This window comes from Dendrobium catenatum, unplaced genomic scaffold (assembly GCF_001605985.2).
Source record: "Dendrobium catenatum unplaced genomic scaffold, ASM160598v2 fragScaff_scaffold_1177, whole genome shotgun sequence".
NCBI lineage: Eukaryota > Viridiplantae > Streptophyta > Magnoliopsida > Asparagales > Orchidaceae > Dendrobium > Dendrobium catenatum.
This window is the reverse complement of record NW_021319639.1, coordinates 66,664-85,950: the sequence shown is the minus strand read 5'-3', so window position 1 is coordinate 85,950 and position 19,287 is coordinate 66,664. Positions and strand designations below refer to the sequence as shown.

Here is a 19,287-nt window from a genome sequence, read left to right as displayed (position 1 = left end):
CTTTGTCTCTTGGGTTTCCGTGGTTGGGTTTCCGTGGTTGGCTGATGTTTTTCCGTGCTCTGTTCATTGGGTTCCCGTGTTTGGCTGTTGGTTTCCTGTGCTGGGAAGAATTCCGTGCCTTTGTCCCCTTAGTTTCTGTGGTTGGCTGCTGGTTTCCTGTGCTGGCAGGTGTTCCCGTGCCTTTGCCCCTTTGGTTCCGTGGATTGCTGCTTGGTTCCGTGGATTTCTGCCTGGTTCCTGTGACTGGCTGTTGATTTCCTTCTGCTGGGAGAAATTCCGTGCCTTTGTGATGTGAAACCAGGAATTGAGTCTTAGAAAATTAATAAAAGTTCGTTAAAATAATGATAGTACAATCTTGATGCTTCTCACAATTGATACTTCAAAAAGATCTTAGATTTCAACCAAGTCTAGGCAAGTTGTTACAACTAAATTAGCAAGATCGATAAAATAACGACGTCAATTAAAAGTAATAATAATGAAAAGCCAACTAGAATCCGGCGGTTAACAAAGCGATCGTCTCACCTTGAGGCTTAAGCTCACTCTTCTATGTCTAGGGTTGTCGGAGGAAGAAGAACCACACAAGGGATGAGACCACTCCGAGGTAGACGATGCCGGCGATCCGTAGTGATGGAGAAGAAGGCGTAGGATGTGGAGGTGGCGTGGAAGGTCTGCCGTCGATGGTCCACTCGTAGTCTGGATTTTGTCTGTCGATGACTTGCACGAGGGTCGGGAGGATCCGATCAAAGTAAGCTCCAACGGGGTCGTCGTCGGGGTCAAATCCCACGTCGAAGAATGACGATTGTAGGATGTTGAGATTACCGTGGGCGTCGAACACAAGCCCCCACTCAAATTCAGGGTCTGCCATGCATGGTGGGATTGAGTAGGGGAGACAAACAGGGGGGGGGGGGAAGAGCTAGCCGTGAGTTTATGGAGAGGGAGGGGGGCACGGGTTTTGGAGGGGAGAGGGGGCGGGTGAGGTTGTGAGGGAAAAACAAAAATCTGAATTTTTAATTAAGATTTCCAAAAGTCTGGAGAGATTAATTTCAGTTTCAAAATTTGAAATTGAAATTAACTTAGGAGGGAAAGGATTAAGGGGGTATTAAAAGGGAATTAATAGGGGAGAAAGAGGGAGAGGGGGCCGGCCATGTGAAGGGGGTGATGTGGCTTGGGGGGGGGCGGCAGTGAGCAAGGGAGGGGAAGAGGTAGGGAAAAACTAGGGATTCAAGCGTGAATTCCAATCTCCACAAATGCTTCGACCCAAATCTCCACGATGACGAAGTGATCAAGAGACATAAGAAAAATAGTAGAACAAGAAAGCCTAGAACTCACAAAGAGATATAGTTTCTCCTATGAACTCACTAAGAGATCGAGGAGATTTGCACTCACAAAAAGAACATGAAATGTCAAATTTTCATTCATCAAAACTAAAGCTATTACAATGTATGATGCCTCATATAAGGAGGCCAAAATAAACATAACTAAAATGACATAAATGCCCTCAGGGCTACATAAGTGAAACAATGCCCTCAGGGGCAAACTAGGAAAACAAAGGAAAATACAGTCATAACATAAGATGCAAATAAATCAGAAATAAAGACTCTGGATCGTAGCCGTTGATCTGCGTCTCCGGCGATGGTACGTGTCGAAATCTGATGTCCCCATCACTTTGCCTCGTCGGTTTTGTGCTGGCTATTCGGGTTTTGCGGTTTCCTACTGGGAATCATGGGCTCCTTCTCTGTTTTGGCTGTGCCGTTTGGGAATAAAAAAAAAAAGAGGACCGTTGGCCTTTCATTTCCCTCATTTAATTAAGTATTTGAAGAGTTTTAGTGGCTGTTTGTATTCTTTCTTTTGGTCTATATATAGAAGATGTTTTTAGATGTTTTAAGAAGGCGATGATTATGATTTTATATAGAAACTGTGGGTTTCTTCGTGGAAAAGCTTGCGAGCTTATTCCATTCTCTTTCTCCTCTAGGAAAACTTGCGAGCTTCTCCTCTTTATTCTCGGGTTTCTAACCTCTTTCTTCTCTACGCAAGTGATCACCCCACCTGTATCCTTCTTCTCAACATCTGGCAAGCAGTTTTAGGAATGTCGTTGTGTCCTTATCTTATTGTTTGTAAGCGTTAAAGTTTGTAAGTCATTGTATTTTATAAAGTGGAGTTTAATTTGTTTTGAAAGTCATAAATTGTCTAATTTGTCGAGTTTTTGTGAGTTCATGTAAGTTTTTATTATCTAGAAAGAGTTTTCTTTTTGTGATAAAAAATTTGGGGCCCTTCCCAAATTATTGATTACATCAGAACACTTGCTTCAATCGACTGTCGGATTATGTAACAATCTCAAGTAACTCAATTACAGAAACATACATTTTCATGAGACTAATTAAAAAATGAAAATATGAACTCTATCGAGTATCACTTGATTTTTGTAGATTAGTCTCTTGATTTAAACCATGAACGCTTAGGAGATTGCCCTCTTTGGGATGTGAAAGTATTTTATCATGCTGAATTGCTTTGAGAGCATCCGATCTCTTACAGGAAGCCCCAATAGTATTTATAATTTTAGAAGTAAACTAAAATAGATGTTTAACTTGCTAATGATTCTTCGCTACTGCTACCAAGCATAATTGTAGTTGATGAACAAAATAATAAACATATTAAACTTAAGGATTATCATGAAGAATAAGTGTCTTTAAACCATTAATTTCTCCTCGCATATTGGGTGCCCCATCATAACCCTGATCACAGATTCTATGAATGCTCAACGAGTGTTTCACAAGTATGCAAGGACAACACTTTCTAGTTGATTTATATGTGCTACCAATATAAAGAGTTAAAGTGGTTTTGGAAGCCCAATGGCTACGGTTAATTGGGAATGTCACAACTAACTACAACTCTTTATTTATGTGATTCATATGTCAGCAAAATAGAGTACACTCAATATTCAAAGAATCCACTTTAAACAATTAAAAAAATTTCAATCTCATCAGTCCATAACATCCCTCTTTTAGCTAAAATTGCAGGCACCTAATTCCAAACAATTTCATAGAAGCATCAAAATCTCCCGTTCTCAAACAAAATATATACAAACAATTCATCAATTTATTTGATCCACCATCACAATTTCTACCCGCACACGGAAAAAAATCAATACAAATTAAGTGATCATAGATAAATCAAAATAATTCCATTTCATAGCATAAACAGTGAACACCAAAATGCAGTTCAAAATATAAAGGTGAAATATAACAAGACGTCACTTTAAAACATAGGAATTTCTTCCATAATCCCATTTCGATATGAAAATCAAATAAAAAAAAAAATAGAAAATCAAACATAAAATAACAAATAGAACAATCAAACAATCTGTTCAAAACTGACGTAGACGTCCTTGGGATGAGGATCTCTCGACGCCGGACGCCCTCACGATTCATGAACGAAACTCCAAGGTGACAACGTCCGACACGCGGACGTTTCCCTCCCCAAGCGAATAGATTTTCGACCGCAAACAGTCGACCGGACTGGCGAACTCCAAACTCCGAAGCCTCTTGCGCGAATCAGCTGATTGAACTCCGAAGACTTCTCTCCTCTTGCGCGAATTTCTTTCGGCCGAGTGTGATTTCGGATGGTTAGGGCAAAGGGGTGGCAAAACAAGAGACTTAGTGGGGGTCAAGTTACTTAATTGCCACTCTCAATTAAATTTTTTTTTTACGGGGTGGGGTGGAAAACTGGAAATTGCCCTTCCTAAACATAGAATAGTTCCGCCACTGCCACTTCACGAAACTCCCTCTCACATACATATCTCCTCACTTGCTTCCTCTATTCGAGACCCATGACTTACTGCTGCCTCACGACTCCTTTGTACGAAACTTGCAGTTTGCAAGCTCCTTCTCTCTTGCCTGTAGCTTCTTCAATCTCCCAAAACCAAATCCAGCCCCTATCTTCCTTTTACAAAGCCTTGTATAGCAGCTCTTCTATCTCGTTGTTCTTCATACAACAATAACCAAAACTCCCAGCCCTGTCCCTGTTGCACACGAATCTCCCAGACCACAATCCACTTCCCCTTCTACAAACACCCTTCCTCCTTTAGCTCTCTCACTCACGCCTCTAGCAGGTCACCTAAGCACCACTACCGATCTCCCAGGTTGCTTCCCTTCTTCCTGCATCAGTTTACTCATACGCTACTAGCAATTCACCGAACTCATCATCTTTCCTTTCCTTGTTCGATACCTCTCGCAACTCGCAGCTAGCCCGTTCCTGCTTCTCCATTCGACCAACTAAACCCAATTGACTGACCCTACCTCTACGCGAGTTCGCCTAGACTCCTCTGTACCTCCTCCAACAGTCTAACCACACACCAGCAACTCCATTTAGCCAAAGAGCTACTATTCAACTCCAAATTGCTGGCTAGATCTCTTGAACCCTCTCAGACTGCCTTCTACTTTCCATAAGCTGAAATCAAACTCCCCACACAAGCCCAACCTATTTACTGCCCCTCTTCAATACATACACCTCTCCTAAAACCCCTCTCAGCCATTCTACCAGGCCGACAAAACCTATCGCTGTTGGCAAAAGTCAGTGGCCGAGCAACTACAACCAACTAAGCCCTACCCCTTTCTCTCTCTCTATACACACACACATACATAACCCAAATTAAATACTGAACTAGCCACCAAAGAGTAAGGAAATAAGATCAACACAAGTGGCAGGAAAAATGGTGTGAACCAACCTGAGAGCATCGAACCCAACATGATCATGGGTAGTTTTCATCATAAGGCAATACAAAATAAAATTCATAACTTTAAAAATAAAAATAAAAATAAAAATAAATAAAATGTAAATTCTTGACTACATCACGCTGGAAGGTTGTTAAATTTTAAAATGGCTACTCACAGGGAATTAGACTTGAAATATATTTTTAAATTAAATATAATCATGTAAAATTTATGAAATTTAAAGGACAAATAGGGAACTCTTAATGAACACAGAACTTGCCTACGAGCACTAGCATGGAACCTATAATGTGCATATTAGCTCGCCCACGGGTAAAGGAGGTAAAACCCCATGACACTCCTTATCAACATCGCAGGGTGTAACAGAGAAAATATAACATTCAATATTTCAGCTTCTTATCCTTCAACATTTAAATCACTTTTAATCATTTTCATATATATATATATATATATATATATATATATATATATATTCCATTCACAACATAATATATTTTTATAAAAAAAGAAGCATTTAAATAGTTTCACTTACATCATCATTATGATTAAGAGCCACTAAAAAATTCAAACATCACAATAATTAACAGTCTACGTACCTCTGCTGTAGAAATAACAAACACTGCTAAATAATAAAACTTAAAGATTTATTAACCTGAGACCTGAGCCTAATAGGCTTCCACTTTTTCCTTACCTTTTGTTGTAACAACATCCAATATAAAAACTTGTGATCTATAAATCTCAAAAAATTATACAATTCAAATAAAGAAGTTTAACAAACAATAAAACAAAAATAAAACATTATATAAATAAGTTCATAAATAAATTAAACTCATAAAGTTATTTACAGAACTATTAAAACATATTCTGTTTCTTATAAAGATCTTTTTATTGTCTACCCTACTTTTCATTTTCATATGATTTGAAGCCCGTGCCTAATAACATACTTAGTTATTTCAGGATTTGGCCATCATTTAACATTTAGTTAGCTTTCAAAGCTTTTATAATAATATTTAATGTTGCCCAAGTAAATCTGACATTATCACTATTGAACTACTTTGAGGTCCTTTTTTTTCTCATTCGGGGTCCATTTTGCTGCAGGTATTATCTTATTTCATTACAAAACTTTATTAATATGATATTTATTAAGCTTCAAATTTTTATGAAATCATATGACAATTGTCATAATTTTAGGCTTAATATAAAAATATACATTTACCAAACTGCTAACATCAAAAGAATAAGAATCAATTACATAATTTAGTGCTTTCTTTCCAACATACTGTCAATTTGGAAAACATCTATCAAATCATTTTATATCTAATTTTCAACTTAAACAATCCAAATTCACATTTGGTCATTTATACCTTAACACTTGGCTATGAACATATCTTAAACAATATGATTAACTTTGAATCTCTTTGATGTCTGGTTCCCTTCAATTCATTCAAGTACAAGTGTATATGTCTAGAAATGACTATTTACTTTTTAATTTAAAATTACATTCCTTACCTTTCTGACGAGTTGTCTCCTTAAATTCGACACCTTGCACCTTTTTTGTAATATAAATTACTTCGTAACCTCTCTGCATTTACTAATCGAATCCTAACAAAATTGGTTTAATTTTTTTTAGAAACTTTTACTAATTTTAGGAATTCTAAAAGACACCTATAACATTGCAATATAAAAACCAACCACTTACCTTAAATCCTTTGCCTCAAATTTTCTTTTTTTTCCTCTTCTTCTTCCTTTACATAGATCAGTCTTTACTCACAGTAGTACTTGCTTCCAGCACTCACAAGCCCTCATCTAAATCTTCTCCCACTTAGGCGAAGGCACTCTGCTTCTAACTCCATCGAGAACCAATTCCCTTATCTGATCTCTCACATCTGAAGGTTCTTACAGGATTTCCACTCTGCCTTCTATATTTTTCTGCCTTCTTCTATTGACATTGAAGCCGATCCAACAATACTTGCTCTCACATGGTCCCTGTTCTCCGCTCCTTGCTTAACCACTACACTCGATCCTTCATTCACAAGTCGAACCCTCATTCCCTTCTGCTTATCACACGCATACCCAACCAAGACCTCCATTCCACTCTCCACTTCATATGCCAATTGAAGGCTGTCACAATAAGACCGAGTGGGAAGATTATTAACATGAAACGAAACCAATGAACAATTGCTTGATTTTGATTAATAAATGCTTTGTTTAATATGCTAATAATAACAATAATTTACTCATTTATTTTAATTAACTGCTAATACTAATTTAACATAAAATTAACCTTAAATTTTAAAATAAGTTTCAAGACATTTAATTAATTACAATTTTACATACCTGAAATTTTTGGGTCTTACAAAGGCATGAAACCTATAATGTATAAAACAACTCGTCTATGAGCAAGGACATTGGAACTATGATGAACACAACAACTTGCCTACGGGCAAGGGACAGGAGACTTGTAGCGAATGTGATGGCTTGCCTATATGCGAGAATAGGGGACTTGCAATGAATGTGACAGTTCGCCTACGGGAAAGATGTTAGACTGGTCCATTGGACAAGACTGGCCTAGGCGGAACAGAGGCGGAAGTTCCGCCTCTCTTGTACACCCCAAACAAGCCGCCGATTCCAAAAAAGCTGTTTAGGAAAGATTTTTGAGGGAGTTTGGAGGGAAATTTGAATGAAGGGACTGTTTAGAGATTTTCTTTTGGATTGTATTCATTAAATAGTTTGTTTTTCTAGGGTTAGGGTATCTTGAATTTGGCTGAAATTTGAGAACTCTTAGGTTTAGGTTTTTGGGCTCTAGCGGCGCCTAGAGACTTGGTAGAGATAGATCCTCCTCTCGAATAGAGAATCAATTGTATTTTACATTTTATTTCTGTTCTATTTGATTTCTTTCATTAAATAACTGTTTTTGCTATTTTCCATTGATTTGTAGACTGTTTTGCTGTTTTTACCAATAGTGTTAGGTTTTACTTGAAATCTTCAAGTATTTCCTAACAAAAGAATAAGAGGAAGGACTTGTAAGAACTCTCCTACGGGAAAGAACAACATATTTTTAATATTGGAATGTCATAGCTCGCTTGCTGGCAAGGACAATAGACTTTTGATGAACATGTCAATCCTCTTATGAGCAATGATCAAGGACTTATTATGCATATAACGGTTCGCCTACGCGAAATAACAAGGAACTTGTATTGAATCTAATAGCTTTCCCAAAGGCGTATACAAGAGACTCGTTTACAACAGCCCGCTTAGGGGCAATAGCAAGATACCTTTAATGAATACTACAACCTGTCTATGAGCAACAATAGAAAACTTGTAAAGCTCACATCAACTTGCTTATAGGCGACAACTAAGAACACAACGAACATAATAGGACACTAATGAGCAGCACTGAAATTCCTAACTTCAATTGAATGGATAACCTTATATGCTATGTTAAATTTAAACTTTAATGGGCTAAATGAATCAAACATCTCTTTTATCTACAACAAACGAAGCCTAATTCGCCTTCAACTAACACCACCGGATCCGTAACATTTACAAGTGGACAAACGACATACTATAGGCCCTTAAATGAAATTTTGCTCATACTCAAATTACGATCACTTGCACAAATAATTAAATTTAAATATTTTATAATCTCCTCATACATAAAAAATATAAATTTCTAAATTCAAGCATGTTTCCTCGAGAAGTGTGTGGATGCCTCTAAAAGCTTGCAATAGCCCTGTAAAATATGTTATAGTCCCGAGAAGTGTGCTACTGTCTTGAGAAACATGTCACTATCTTAGGAAGTGTGCAATAAGCCAATAAAACATATTATCTCGAGAAGCATGTCGAGACATTGAAAGACATGCAAATAAATTAAAAGTGCACAAACATGTTATGCAAATGCACAAAAATATTTGCAAGTACATGCACTGAAATATGTGTTAATATGTTGAAAGCATGCATATGCACTGTGTGAGTGCTTCAAAAAGCATGCAAATGCATAGTGCAAATACATCAAAAAGATTGCATACATCAAAAAGCTTGCATTATAATTTAGGTGATTATTTGAATTACCTTCACGTGCTCTAATAATTTTGCTAAACTTATAAACAAAAATGTTAATGCTGCGTGGGGTTAAAAGCGTACTAACTTAAAATCCTATTTTTCAAATTAATCATCTGCATGTGCTTCGACCAATGTGCTTAGTTTGCAAACTTTAAAGTCTGAAACGCTACACGGAGCTACGGATCAATCTTAATTTCAGGTCTAATTCTCGTCCTTGAATGGATTGGAGTTGACACGAGTTGGATCAACAAACAAATATACAACCATAAAATTAACTAAGATATTTATTTTAAAATTTATATTAGGTGTTTAAAGGATTTTAAATAAAACTCATCATAAAAATATAAGTTCTCGGTTCCTAGTGTTCGTACGATAACTCATAAGATCAGTTGTCAAACTTAATCCTCTATTAGCAGATCTACAGAGTCAACAAAGTTCGAATAATTAAATAAAATTATAGAAACCCTGATGATGACTTTTTTGAAAAAGAATATCAACTGGGGGTGACTATCATTAAAATGCCAAGTGTAAACTCAGATCGAACCCGATCCTTTGCCAATAGGTTGATAGAGTTGGTACAGTTCAAATGATAAATATTCAAGTTATTCAAAACCCCAATGATGGTGGTGTTGAAATTAAATATCAACCGAAGAGGTCAATTTTCAAATGTTTACCATTACTCTAAAGCTCAACATTTACCAAAATTTTAATACGTAAAATTAAAATTAATCACCCAATTTAAAACAAAACTCATCCACCCTTCACAACTATTTGACGAGGACGATAAGTTCAACAATACAACAACATCTTAAGAGAGAATATCCAACTGAAAATATCACTATGATTCATTCTAAAATAATATCCTACTAGTAAAGATGTGACACTTGTTCTTTAATTGGTGGCTTGGCCCAACGGTTTCATAACACCTGTAGCTTGGCTCAATAGCTCTACATATAACTCGTGGTTTGGCCGAACGGCTCGTGGTTTGGCGAAACAATTCTACATATAACTCGTGGTTTTGCCGAACGGCTCTACGTGGTAAACGATTATGTCTGCTTTCCTCCAACTCAGTGGCTTGGTCGAATGCCTCCACTATATTATGGTCATGGCTAAAGTCCATATGTTTCCCATTGACTAATAACCTTGAATAATGAATTATAGGATATAATCGATATAACACAAAGCCCTATGTTAGCTAATATTGACTTGAATTCGTCCCTTGGGCAAACATTCAACCCAAATCTATCATATATTTTGTATGAAGCAATCCATGGATGTCGACTAGGATTCTTCTATTAGGTTGGGTCGACAATCTCTTCTGACTAAGTAGACTAGGGGCCATGATGACCTGGGATGACTAAATCATTGGATCTTGATCAAATTCATTATCATTCCTCCCACCATTCGCTTTAAATGTAAGATGATAAAATTTTTATTTTAAAACATCTTAATCTATTATTGCTATATGCTATGTATTAATGCTTATTTAATGACTAGTCTTAATTGAAAGTGTTCTTCGGGAGGGGTAATTAATTATAGTGGCTTGCACCTATAGGAAACTCTAACTCAGATCTTAAAGTTTTTGCATACTAGGATGAAATATTTGTGTAGTGTCTTATCTGTATCTAATCTACCTTTCAAAAATTTCCTCTGGAGCCTAATTTATTAAAATACTCCTTAAATATACCCAAAGAGGTTGGGGCCTCAAAAACTCAAAATTTTGGAGCCCATAATGCCAAAACTCTACACGTTTTATAGTGGTCTTTTATGCTACTAGACTGCCACAACCAGAGACCGCAACTTGTCAGACCTATAGTTCAATGAAAATTTGTGGTTTCCAATGCTTTCCTTATTTAGCATGATGCATATAATAACACTCTTGCAAGAGCCTTATGGACGCGTCCTCCACTACCTTGGTTGGCAGATGTTTGTTCAGCATAATTAGTAAAGGAATCCTTGTTGAATGGTTTGGGCCTAGAAGTAAGCCTTCGTTAAGCTATCACAGGAGTTAGCAAGTGAGCACCTGAGCAATCCTTTGAGACTCCTGCATCTCTTCTACTCCCCTCCATTATATTTCATTCTCATTGAAGGGACAGAGATAAGCCTAATTCATAAGCTTTATTACTTATTTAGAGTAAAAGCTTCTCCCCTCTGCATAATGGGCTTAAGAAACAATGCTACTGTCTTCACATTTTTTTGTCTTCTGCAGTGTTTTGACTCTCTCTCTCTCTCTCTCTCTCTCACTTTCATTTGATCTCTCCCTCTTTTGATTTTATTGGAAGTATCTTGGCTTGCCAACTCCATCTATTTTCCTTTGAATGCTCCCATTTCTTTACCATTTCCCATTGATTGTCCCGATAAAAATCCATGCTCACAATTTCCCATTAGAGCTGTTGAGAATCTCACACAATGCACCTTATTTTGTCTCCCAATTGAATGGAAATAAACTCATGCCTTATAGGTCGTTGCTCTTATAATGCGAAATATTTCTCAAAGATAGCACCAGGAAACTATTCCCAAAGCCTGATGCCTCAAGGTCAATAATACATTAGCATGCACTTACTATAATTTCAAAGCTAATTGTATCATATGGTAATTAACCATGCAATAACTTGTATTTCTAATTTGTGCATCTAAATGAGATTCATAGAAATTATTAGGTTGCATGAAATGATAAGAGCACATAAGGACTACAATATTTTCTAATTTGCTCAGATCCGAGAATTATGCACTAAATTATAAGCTTGCAAAGTCACTGTTTCTAGATAGAACTTTAAAATTTATTTTTGGCATATATACGCTGAACTAATATTAATGTAATAAACCTCTTAGTGCTACATTGTCATATATTATCTTAAATTTTGATATGAAACGAAATGCAATTCCATCACAAAAGTTCCATTCAATCAGGCAGAAAAATTGGATCAAAATGAAAGATCATTATCTCTTTGAGAAAATCTCAAAAGATGGTGAAAAGACCATCCTTAGAGATGTCCCATGCTTTCTCTGCTTTATCCAAAAGCACACTACAACCACCAGTTGTTAAAAATGAAATTATGATTTATTCTGGAGTAGAGTTTCTTACCTACTAATATTTATACCTGAAAAATACTATTATTTCGATAGATGATTACTAAACAACAAATAATCACGTAATCGTTAGACTATGAGAAGCTTCTTCTTAAGTAGTCTTGCCAAACTGTAGAGTTTTAATGGTTCGCAGATTGTTAGACATCCCATCAAACTTTGCCATCATTCTTCCGAAATTATTTATTTAAGAATTAATTTTTTCGTTCATTTGCAATTACGCTTTGTTCTACCATTTGAACCCTTTTGTTCTGATTATTCTACCACTAAAGCCAGTTTCACTTGCTCATTTCAAAGTTAAAAAAGAATCATCTCGGATTGTATAATTAATAGTGGTTGAAAGACGAGCAAACAATTAGATCTTGATGTTAAAACCAGTTTCGTACCAGGCTTAAAATATTAAGCTAACAGCTAAACTTTATTTATATTGTCAAAGTATTCAAAAATTAATCAAATTTCATTCATACAGCTGTTGACGTTAGGTGTTGCTATGTCTCATTCGATTTTTATAGATTAGCAATGGGTTTTAAGATGCTAGAGTTTGGTAATATAATCGGATTTATAAGTTAGTTATTTTATAGACTTCATAAAATCTCAGAACATATGAATAACATAATAGTTGCAAAAGAACAAAGGTTAATCCTAAAATTGTTATGGACGTTAACCTAATAGATAAACACAAATGAACCTTTATTTTCTAGTTTTAGTCCTGATGGAAAATTGTATGTCTGTAGTTGTGAGGAAGTTGATGATAGAATGTGGTTCATTTGCTTGTTTTCTTTTAATTTTATAATTTAAGAAATCTCATGGAAACTGATGAGAGGAAGGAATGCATTGATTGGTGTGATGGAGTATTGATTAATTATGTTCACACTAGTGTGGTGTTATTCTTAACAAAATGAGTACTATTAACGTCGGTACTTGTTTCATAAGTTGGATTGGGGGATTCAATATAGATGATGGATGCAACATCAAATCATTCTAACTCAAATTGTAGTGCTTACATCAAAATATTCAGATGTTAGTCTTTCTGCCGAGTGGAATTTGTTGGTGTGTTTGTAGCATCAAGGTTATCGTAAAAAGATCCTTGCCATTGGTGGGCAAAAGTGGCGGTGGTGGTTCTAGTGGAAGTAGGTGGAAAAAAGCGGCGATTGGCCGGTATCAGCGGCGGAAGTGGTACCTAGCGATGTCAATGATAGATAATTTACAGTTTATTTAGAAATCAGCCATGTTTAACGATTTTTAAATACACTAAGTTTAAACAAGACGGTGCATTCCGAATACTTTTAAATCTTACTTTGCATTTCTTTTACTTTAGACCAAATATCAATATCTTCAAAATTCTTGCATTTGCAATACTTTACACCCTGTTTACTACAAACCAAACATCCCCCTAGTCAAATCCTGTGAATCTTGTTGGTTTCTCTGCCTTCTCGTATGTTTTGTAGCGTCAAATTCATCCCATCCATCTCTCCAGTCCCTTCTCCTCTATCTTGGCCAGTGAACTAAAAAAGAAAAACCATTTCTAACCTCTTCCGCTCTTCTTTTCTCCCTAGACTTCAGGCTCTTCGCTGAGCTCCCCAATGCACACGTTCCCTCTTTTTTTTTTTTTTTTCTCTCATTCGTTAGCTCCTAAACAAATATTGAAACACTCCTCTTTTGCCTTTGCTTTCAGTCCAACAAGCGGTCTTTAGCAGCTTGCAAATTGACTCTGATGAAGACCGACCAACTTCCTCCCAAAACCTACGCAAGCAACCCCCAATGTGCTCATCCAACCCTAGCCCCATGCGCCCTTGTTGAGATTGCACGACTTGTCTTGCAATCAAGCAGAGCTCTGCATTGGGTACCCATACCCATGTACCTACCCATGTATCCACTCATACCCAATGGTTATGGGTGGGTATGGGTACGCCCATGACTTTGTGGGTGGGTACTCAACATCGGGGGATAAATCAATTTATATTTCTAATCACTGCATATCTTATATTACGACAATCCTCACTAAGTAGTGTGGAGCACTTAAACCACGCTGTGACTGCAGTAAATTCTGATATGTTGCTTGAAAGTTTTCAATCAGAGCAAAGGGAAACGAGCCTCGAAGCCATCAGTCCGTGGCTTACTACATTAAAAAAGCATGGAAAGTGGGTGGGTGTAGGTGGGTACGACATCCCAAAAGTCACCATGGGTGGGCGAAGCCCGTCCGAGTAAAGCATGGGTACCCAATGGGTGCCCAACCAGGACCCCATGTAGGGCTTTGCAATCAAGCCCAATTCATCTTCTTTCTCACACGCCCTTTGCAGACCTTCTCACACGTTGATCTTACTCATCTCTCGACTTCTACAACTGCAACCTCAACCATTGACTTCAACATCTACTCCAATTCCCCTCGCACATCAATTGAACCCATTTGGTTTCTTTTTTTCTCTCTCATTCTCTCAAATAAAGCTTGTCTCCTACTCTTAATCGCTCACACCTTAACCAAAATACGACTACACTCCAACTCCAGTCAAACACTGCCACACTAGATGCAACCTCTCTCACAAAATCTTCGACGCAATTGTTGTCGAACTCATTCTCCTATGACCATTGCACTCTCTCTTCCCAACCTAGATGAGGGTGATGACCTTAGCCAATACTCTTCAAAGTCGTTACTCCCTTTCTCAACGCAGCCTAAACTACCGTCCAAACTTTGACAACCGTTGTCTACATCCGCTAACAACCAACCTTTAATAGAGCCACCACCTCCATTTACTTTATCTATTTCTCTTTGTATTCCATCCTCTCTCTACATTCCTCTCTCTCCATCGCTTTTTATCACTCTCTTTATATCTACTCTCTCTCAATCTTTATATTAAAAAAGAAAATTAAGAGTAAAAAAATAGAGAATAAAAAAAAGAGAAAAAAATTAATTTTTTTAAAGAAAACATTATCTATTCTCTATGCAAAATTGATGCCTTCAAGGCTTAATGTGAAAGAAAATTTTCTTCTTTTAAAGCTCTAAGCAACACTTTTCATTGCATCGTGTTTAATGTGATGATCAGAACATGTGTGTGCTTTTTTTAGTACAAAGAGAGAAACTCACTTGCGATGTAGTGGATAAGTCTTGCATGTATTTTTGTTAGCATGACGAAGAAAATTTACTATGTTGAAAATCTCTCGTGCAGATATCCCATGCATGCTGTTCTTGGCGCAGGTTTTGAAGATTTTTATTGTGGTGTCTCATGACACCGACTATACATATTTTTCTTAACGTATTGGGGTGGACTAAACTCCGCTTAGATGTCTCATACATTAAGGTGGGTTATCAAAATTTGAGCTAAATGATCACATGAAAGTCAGTTAATCGATTTGAATGCTTTATATTGAATAGGAAAAATTCAAAATAATACTAAATAAGGCTAAATGAATAGGCAAAATGCAAAATAAGATTGTATTAACATTTAAAATGTCCGTGTCACATTGAAAGAATGATATTGAACAAAATGTAGTCAAGAGAGAACATGCAAGGGATTTGAATGCTTGTCTATGAGTATATATAGAACTTTCTTATTGCTAAACTTTTTTGCACGCTAAAAATTCTCTTGAACCTCCCCAAGCAAAATGAAAACTCAAATAGACTTGAATGGTGAGAAATGATGTAGGTTACCCTTCTATTCATAGGAGGGAAAGCTGATTCATTGTGAGGCCCACATCATTAAGATACAATTATATAAAGATGAAATTATCTCATTTTAAAATGCTTAAAAATATTTTATTTGGTGAAATACATTATCGAATTTACAATTGGTAAATAGAGCTTGAAAAGAAAAGCTATGCATATTTTAAATGATAAAACACTCAGCACAAACAGTTAAATTTGAATAATTTCAGGGCTTCCACATGCTTTGTGAGGCAATGATCAACTCAAATATAACACCTTTAAAGTCATGCAAATACTTAAAAATGTGCAATTGCACCGTACAAACTTATCAAAAATCTTGCAAGTACATTGAAAGCATGCAAGTGATCATGCACATGTATTGAAAAGCGTGCAAGTGCACCATAATGTGCGTGTGTACCATGCAGACATTGAAAATGAAGCAATTGCACCATACTAATGCATTGAAAAGCATGAATATGCATCTTAAAGTTTGTAAGTGCACTTTGTAAATGTTCCCTTGAATAACACAATCCATAATTACTGGTAATGAACCTTCGATTATTGTTGACCTTGACACAGGAAAAAGAAAAGAAAAGAAAATACATGCTCAAACCTCCATACCTTATATCCTACTGAAAGCCTATGTAAATCCAGCAGATATTCCTACAAATCGACGCTGTTTGCGTCGCAAGATTTCTGCTCGAATCTTGCATCGTTCATTTGCCCTCGCTATTAAGACAACAACCAATGAAGTCTTCAGCTTCCGTTGTTCAATCTCATGCAAGCAAGCCTTGATCTCACTTCCTCTGCTACTTGAGCACTCGATCAGCTCATCCGTGCCTTCAAACGAGCAGCTCCTGTCGACAGAACCTGCTAAACTCCAACTACTATGGCGATCACAAGCTTCTTCCTTAGATCTTCCTCATTGTGTCTGCACAGCTCTTCGAATTCACGCATGCTTGCTTCTAAACGCCTCCTCCAACTGCCGTCGACTTCCTCACTCTCTCGTATCCATCTCTGACTTCGGCCCTCACCAACTACAAGCCGACCAAGGCCCTCACCAACAACAAATCCCGATTCTCCCGTTGGTTCTAACCATAGCTGCTCCTCCATTCGTCGAATCCACCTCCTCTGCTTGACACTAGGGGTGCAAACGAGTCGAGTCGAGCTCGAGTTAGGGAGTGTTCGAGTCGAGCTCAACTGTCAAATATCGAGCTCGAGCTTGACTCAAGTCGATCTCAAAAATTGAGCTTGAGCTCGACTAGTTCCACCGCAAACGAGTTCGAGCTGCTCGTTGAGCCACCGACGCGGTCCTAAAAAAATTTATTCAGGGTATTTTTGGGTTTGCTGCTAGCGGGAGGAAGGGAGAGGGAGATATAGTATTGAGTTGATTTTTTGGGTTTGCTGTTAGCATTTATTATTCGATGGTTGGGGTTGTCAGAGAAGAGAGAGAGAGAGAGGGGCTGCCCATTGAGATTTGAAATACACACGTGGGGGATTTAAAATACATGTGGGTGGCAAGGATTATTATTATAATATTTTAAATATTTAAATTTAATAACTTCGAGCTGCCTCGCGAGTCGAGCCTCGTCAAGCTCGAACTCGAGCTCGTGGCTCGATAAGCTCGGCTCGCGAGCTCAAGCTGGCTCACTAGATAATAAGCATTCAACATTTAGCCCTAGTAGAAAGTTTTTTCTCTTCGTTGAGAAGGGTAATTAATAATAAGGAAACCTAAAACTAGATAATAAAGCTAACAAAAAAAAGAGCAAAATCTCTTTGTAGTGTCTTATAATTTAATTCGTTTTTTTTAAAATTTGACCTGAAATGCAAAATCTCTCTCGCAAGAGTCGAATATCCTAAAAAGCCAAATTTGAGAGAACTTCATCGGAACTCCCCATATTATTGAGGCGTGATACCTAATTAGTAACGTTCTCTGTTTAGGACAAGAATTCACTATTTTCTTATTTCCGAGATACTACTATTCACTGCACCACTACCACATTACTGCAACAATGCGTTCTTGAAGGGATCTCCTTTACAGATTCGACAAATCTTTGCCTCCATACCAAGATTGTATAAATCAATGTTCAATCTCAAGTATTTTATATGGCACTTCATACTGTCTGTTGCCTTGATATTTCTTTTTTTATCTGCATTTAAGCCTACAAATTGAATTGATTGAGTTATTTCCTTTAATTATTATTTGAATGCATGAACCACCTGTTAATATGATAATGCTCTACGGTCTGCTGTATATGCTTTTTTTGCAGACAAGGAATGTTGATACCAAACAGTTCCTGGGTGAACTTCCACCATTTGTTTCTCCGATAATTGAAAAAATTTCATCATTTCAAGGCATAAGTGAGAACGAAGGCCAACTGGTTGATCAACTGACGGTATGCATAATTTATGAAACCTCATTCAGTTCAGCCACTAAAATTGGCTTTTTTAATAAAAAAACTTGAAATACATTGCTGGATGGGAAAATAAACACAAAGAAAACTTTAAACAATATCTTAAAAAAATTAAATCATCATATGTAAATTAGAAGATTTGCAAAACGGTAACAACTATGCCAGACTTGCTTTTTGATGATTTTGTTATAGGCTATGTTATGAACCGACCCAAGTACTTGAAATATCAAGTTGGGAACTGTTCGTTAGACGCTAACTAATTTTTTTCAGTTAAAAAATGGCAAACCAACAAAAGTTCCATAAAAATTGCAAAGAACCACTAAACACCAGCTACAAATCAATCATAAACAAATCAGCTTTATTCTATATATCTTAAAATAATTGTGTTGGACCTGATGAGCTTGGTGAGATAACTAGGATTTTGATGATCACAAACATTGATTGTTGTGATGATTAAACTAATGAATTTGTGTGTAGGTCTCTTTTTGTTTTATCTAATTTTTAAATAAATATTAGATCATACACTAGATGACAATTATAAAAGTACATCCCAGCAAGGTTATGTTATGTGTGGAATCTGATTGTGTTGATTAATCGGGTTGTTATGTTGTCTCGTACGTCAAGTTTGTTGTGCTTGCTGGGGGGTGTGGGGGGTTTACCCTCTGCTTGGGTTCTGGTGTACCTGAGCACCCTGGTACCCCGACGCTACGTACTCGAGCACCCCAGCGGTGTGTTCCTGAACGCTCTAGCGCTGAACGATAGAGAGCAGAGCGCCACATCGGTATTAATACGGTGTTGCTGCGGATCAAGACATAGGTTCAAGCGCCACAACACTACAAACTGGCGCCGTAGCACTGCAAGACAATCTGGACGGTTTTCTTTCTCATTTATCTGAAGGGTTGTGCCCACTGGGGTTATTTTACTTGGCTTTTTCTTGTATTTTGGTAGGTTAGACATTGAGAATGGTGCATACGAGAAGAGAAGCAAGAAGACAGTGAGATAGAAGAGAGATCAATACTTATTTCTCCCACTTTTCATTGTGGATTTCTTGGTGTGTTATAGATTCGTTGTTTTTTTTCCTATTTTGGATTTTTCCACGTTGATGTGGGCTCCGAAAATTCGGCCCCGGCCTCCCCGTCGCTCTTTTCTTTTTATTTGAGCGAGGGGAGTTTTAACAGAATAAGTTCCGGGGTAAATTTTGGAAGGCAGATGGGTTTGTAGATAAGACACTACCCATAGATTTAGCCCTCATTTTGTGAGGACTTTATGATCTGAGTTCTGGTTTACTATAGGTGCAAGCCCCTATAGTTAATTACCCCTCTCGATCACGAGAGAAAACTTTCGATTAAGGCTAGTC

The 19,287-nt window shown here is 37.1% G+C and overlaps 1 protein-coding gene across 4 annotated transcripts in view; it reads left to right on the top strand.

Moving 5' to 3' along the window:
* The window catches only part of LOC110106918 (alkylated DNA repair protein ALKBH8 homolog), a 119,476-nt gene that overhangs the window by 57,720 nt on the left and 42,469 nt on the right, over window positions 1-19,287 (top strand). For 3 of the 4 annotated variants that reach the window (XM_028698900.1, XM_020837006.2, XM_028698899.1), the window contains exon 5: window positions 17,787-17,912. The exons of the other annotated variant lie outside the window; for it this stretch is intronic. In XM_028698900.1, the coding sequence (XP_028554733.1) occupies window positions 17,787-17,912 (126 nt within the window). The remainder of the gene's footprint in view (window positions 1-17,786; window positions 17,913-19,287) is intronic. 4 annotated transcript variants of the gene reach the window in all.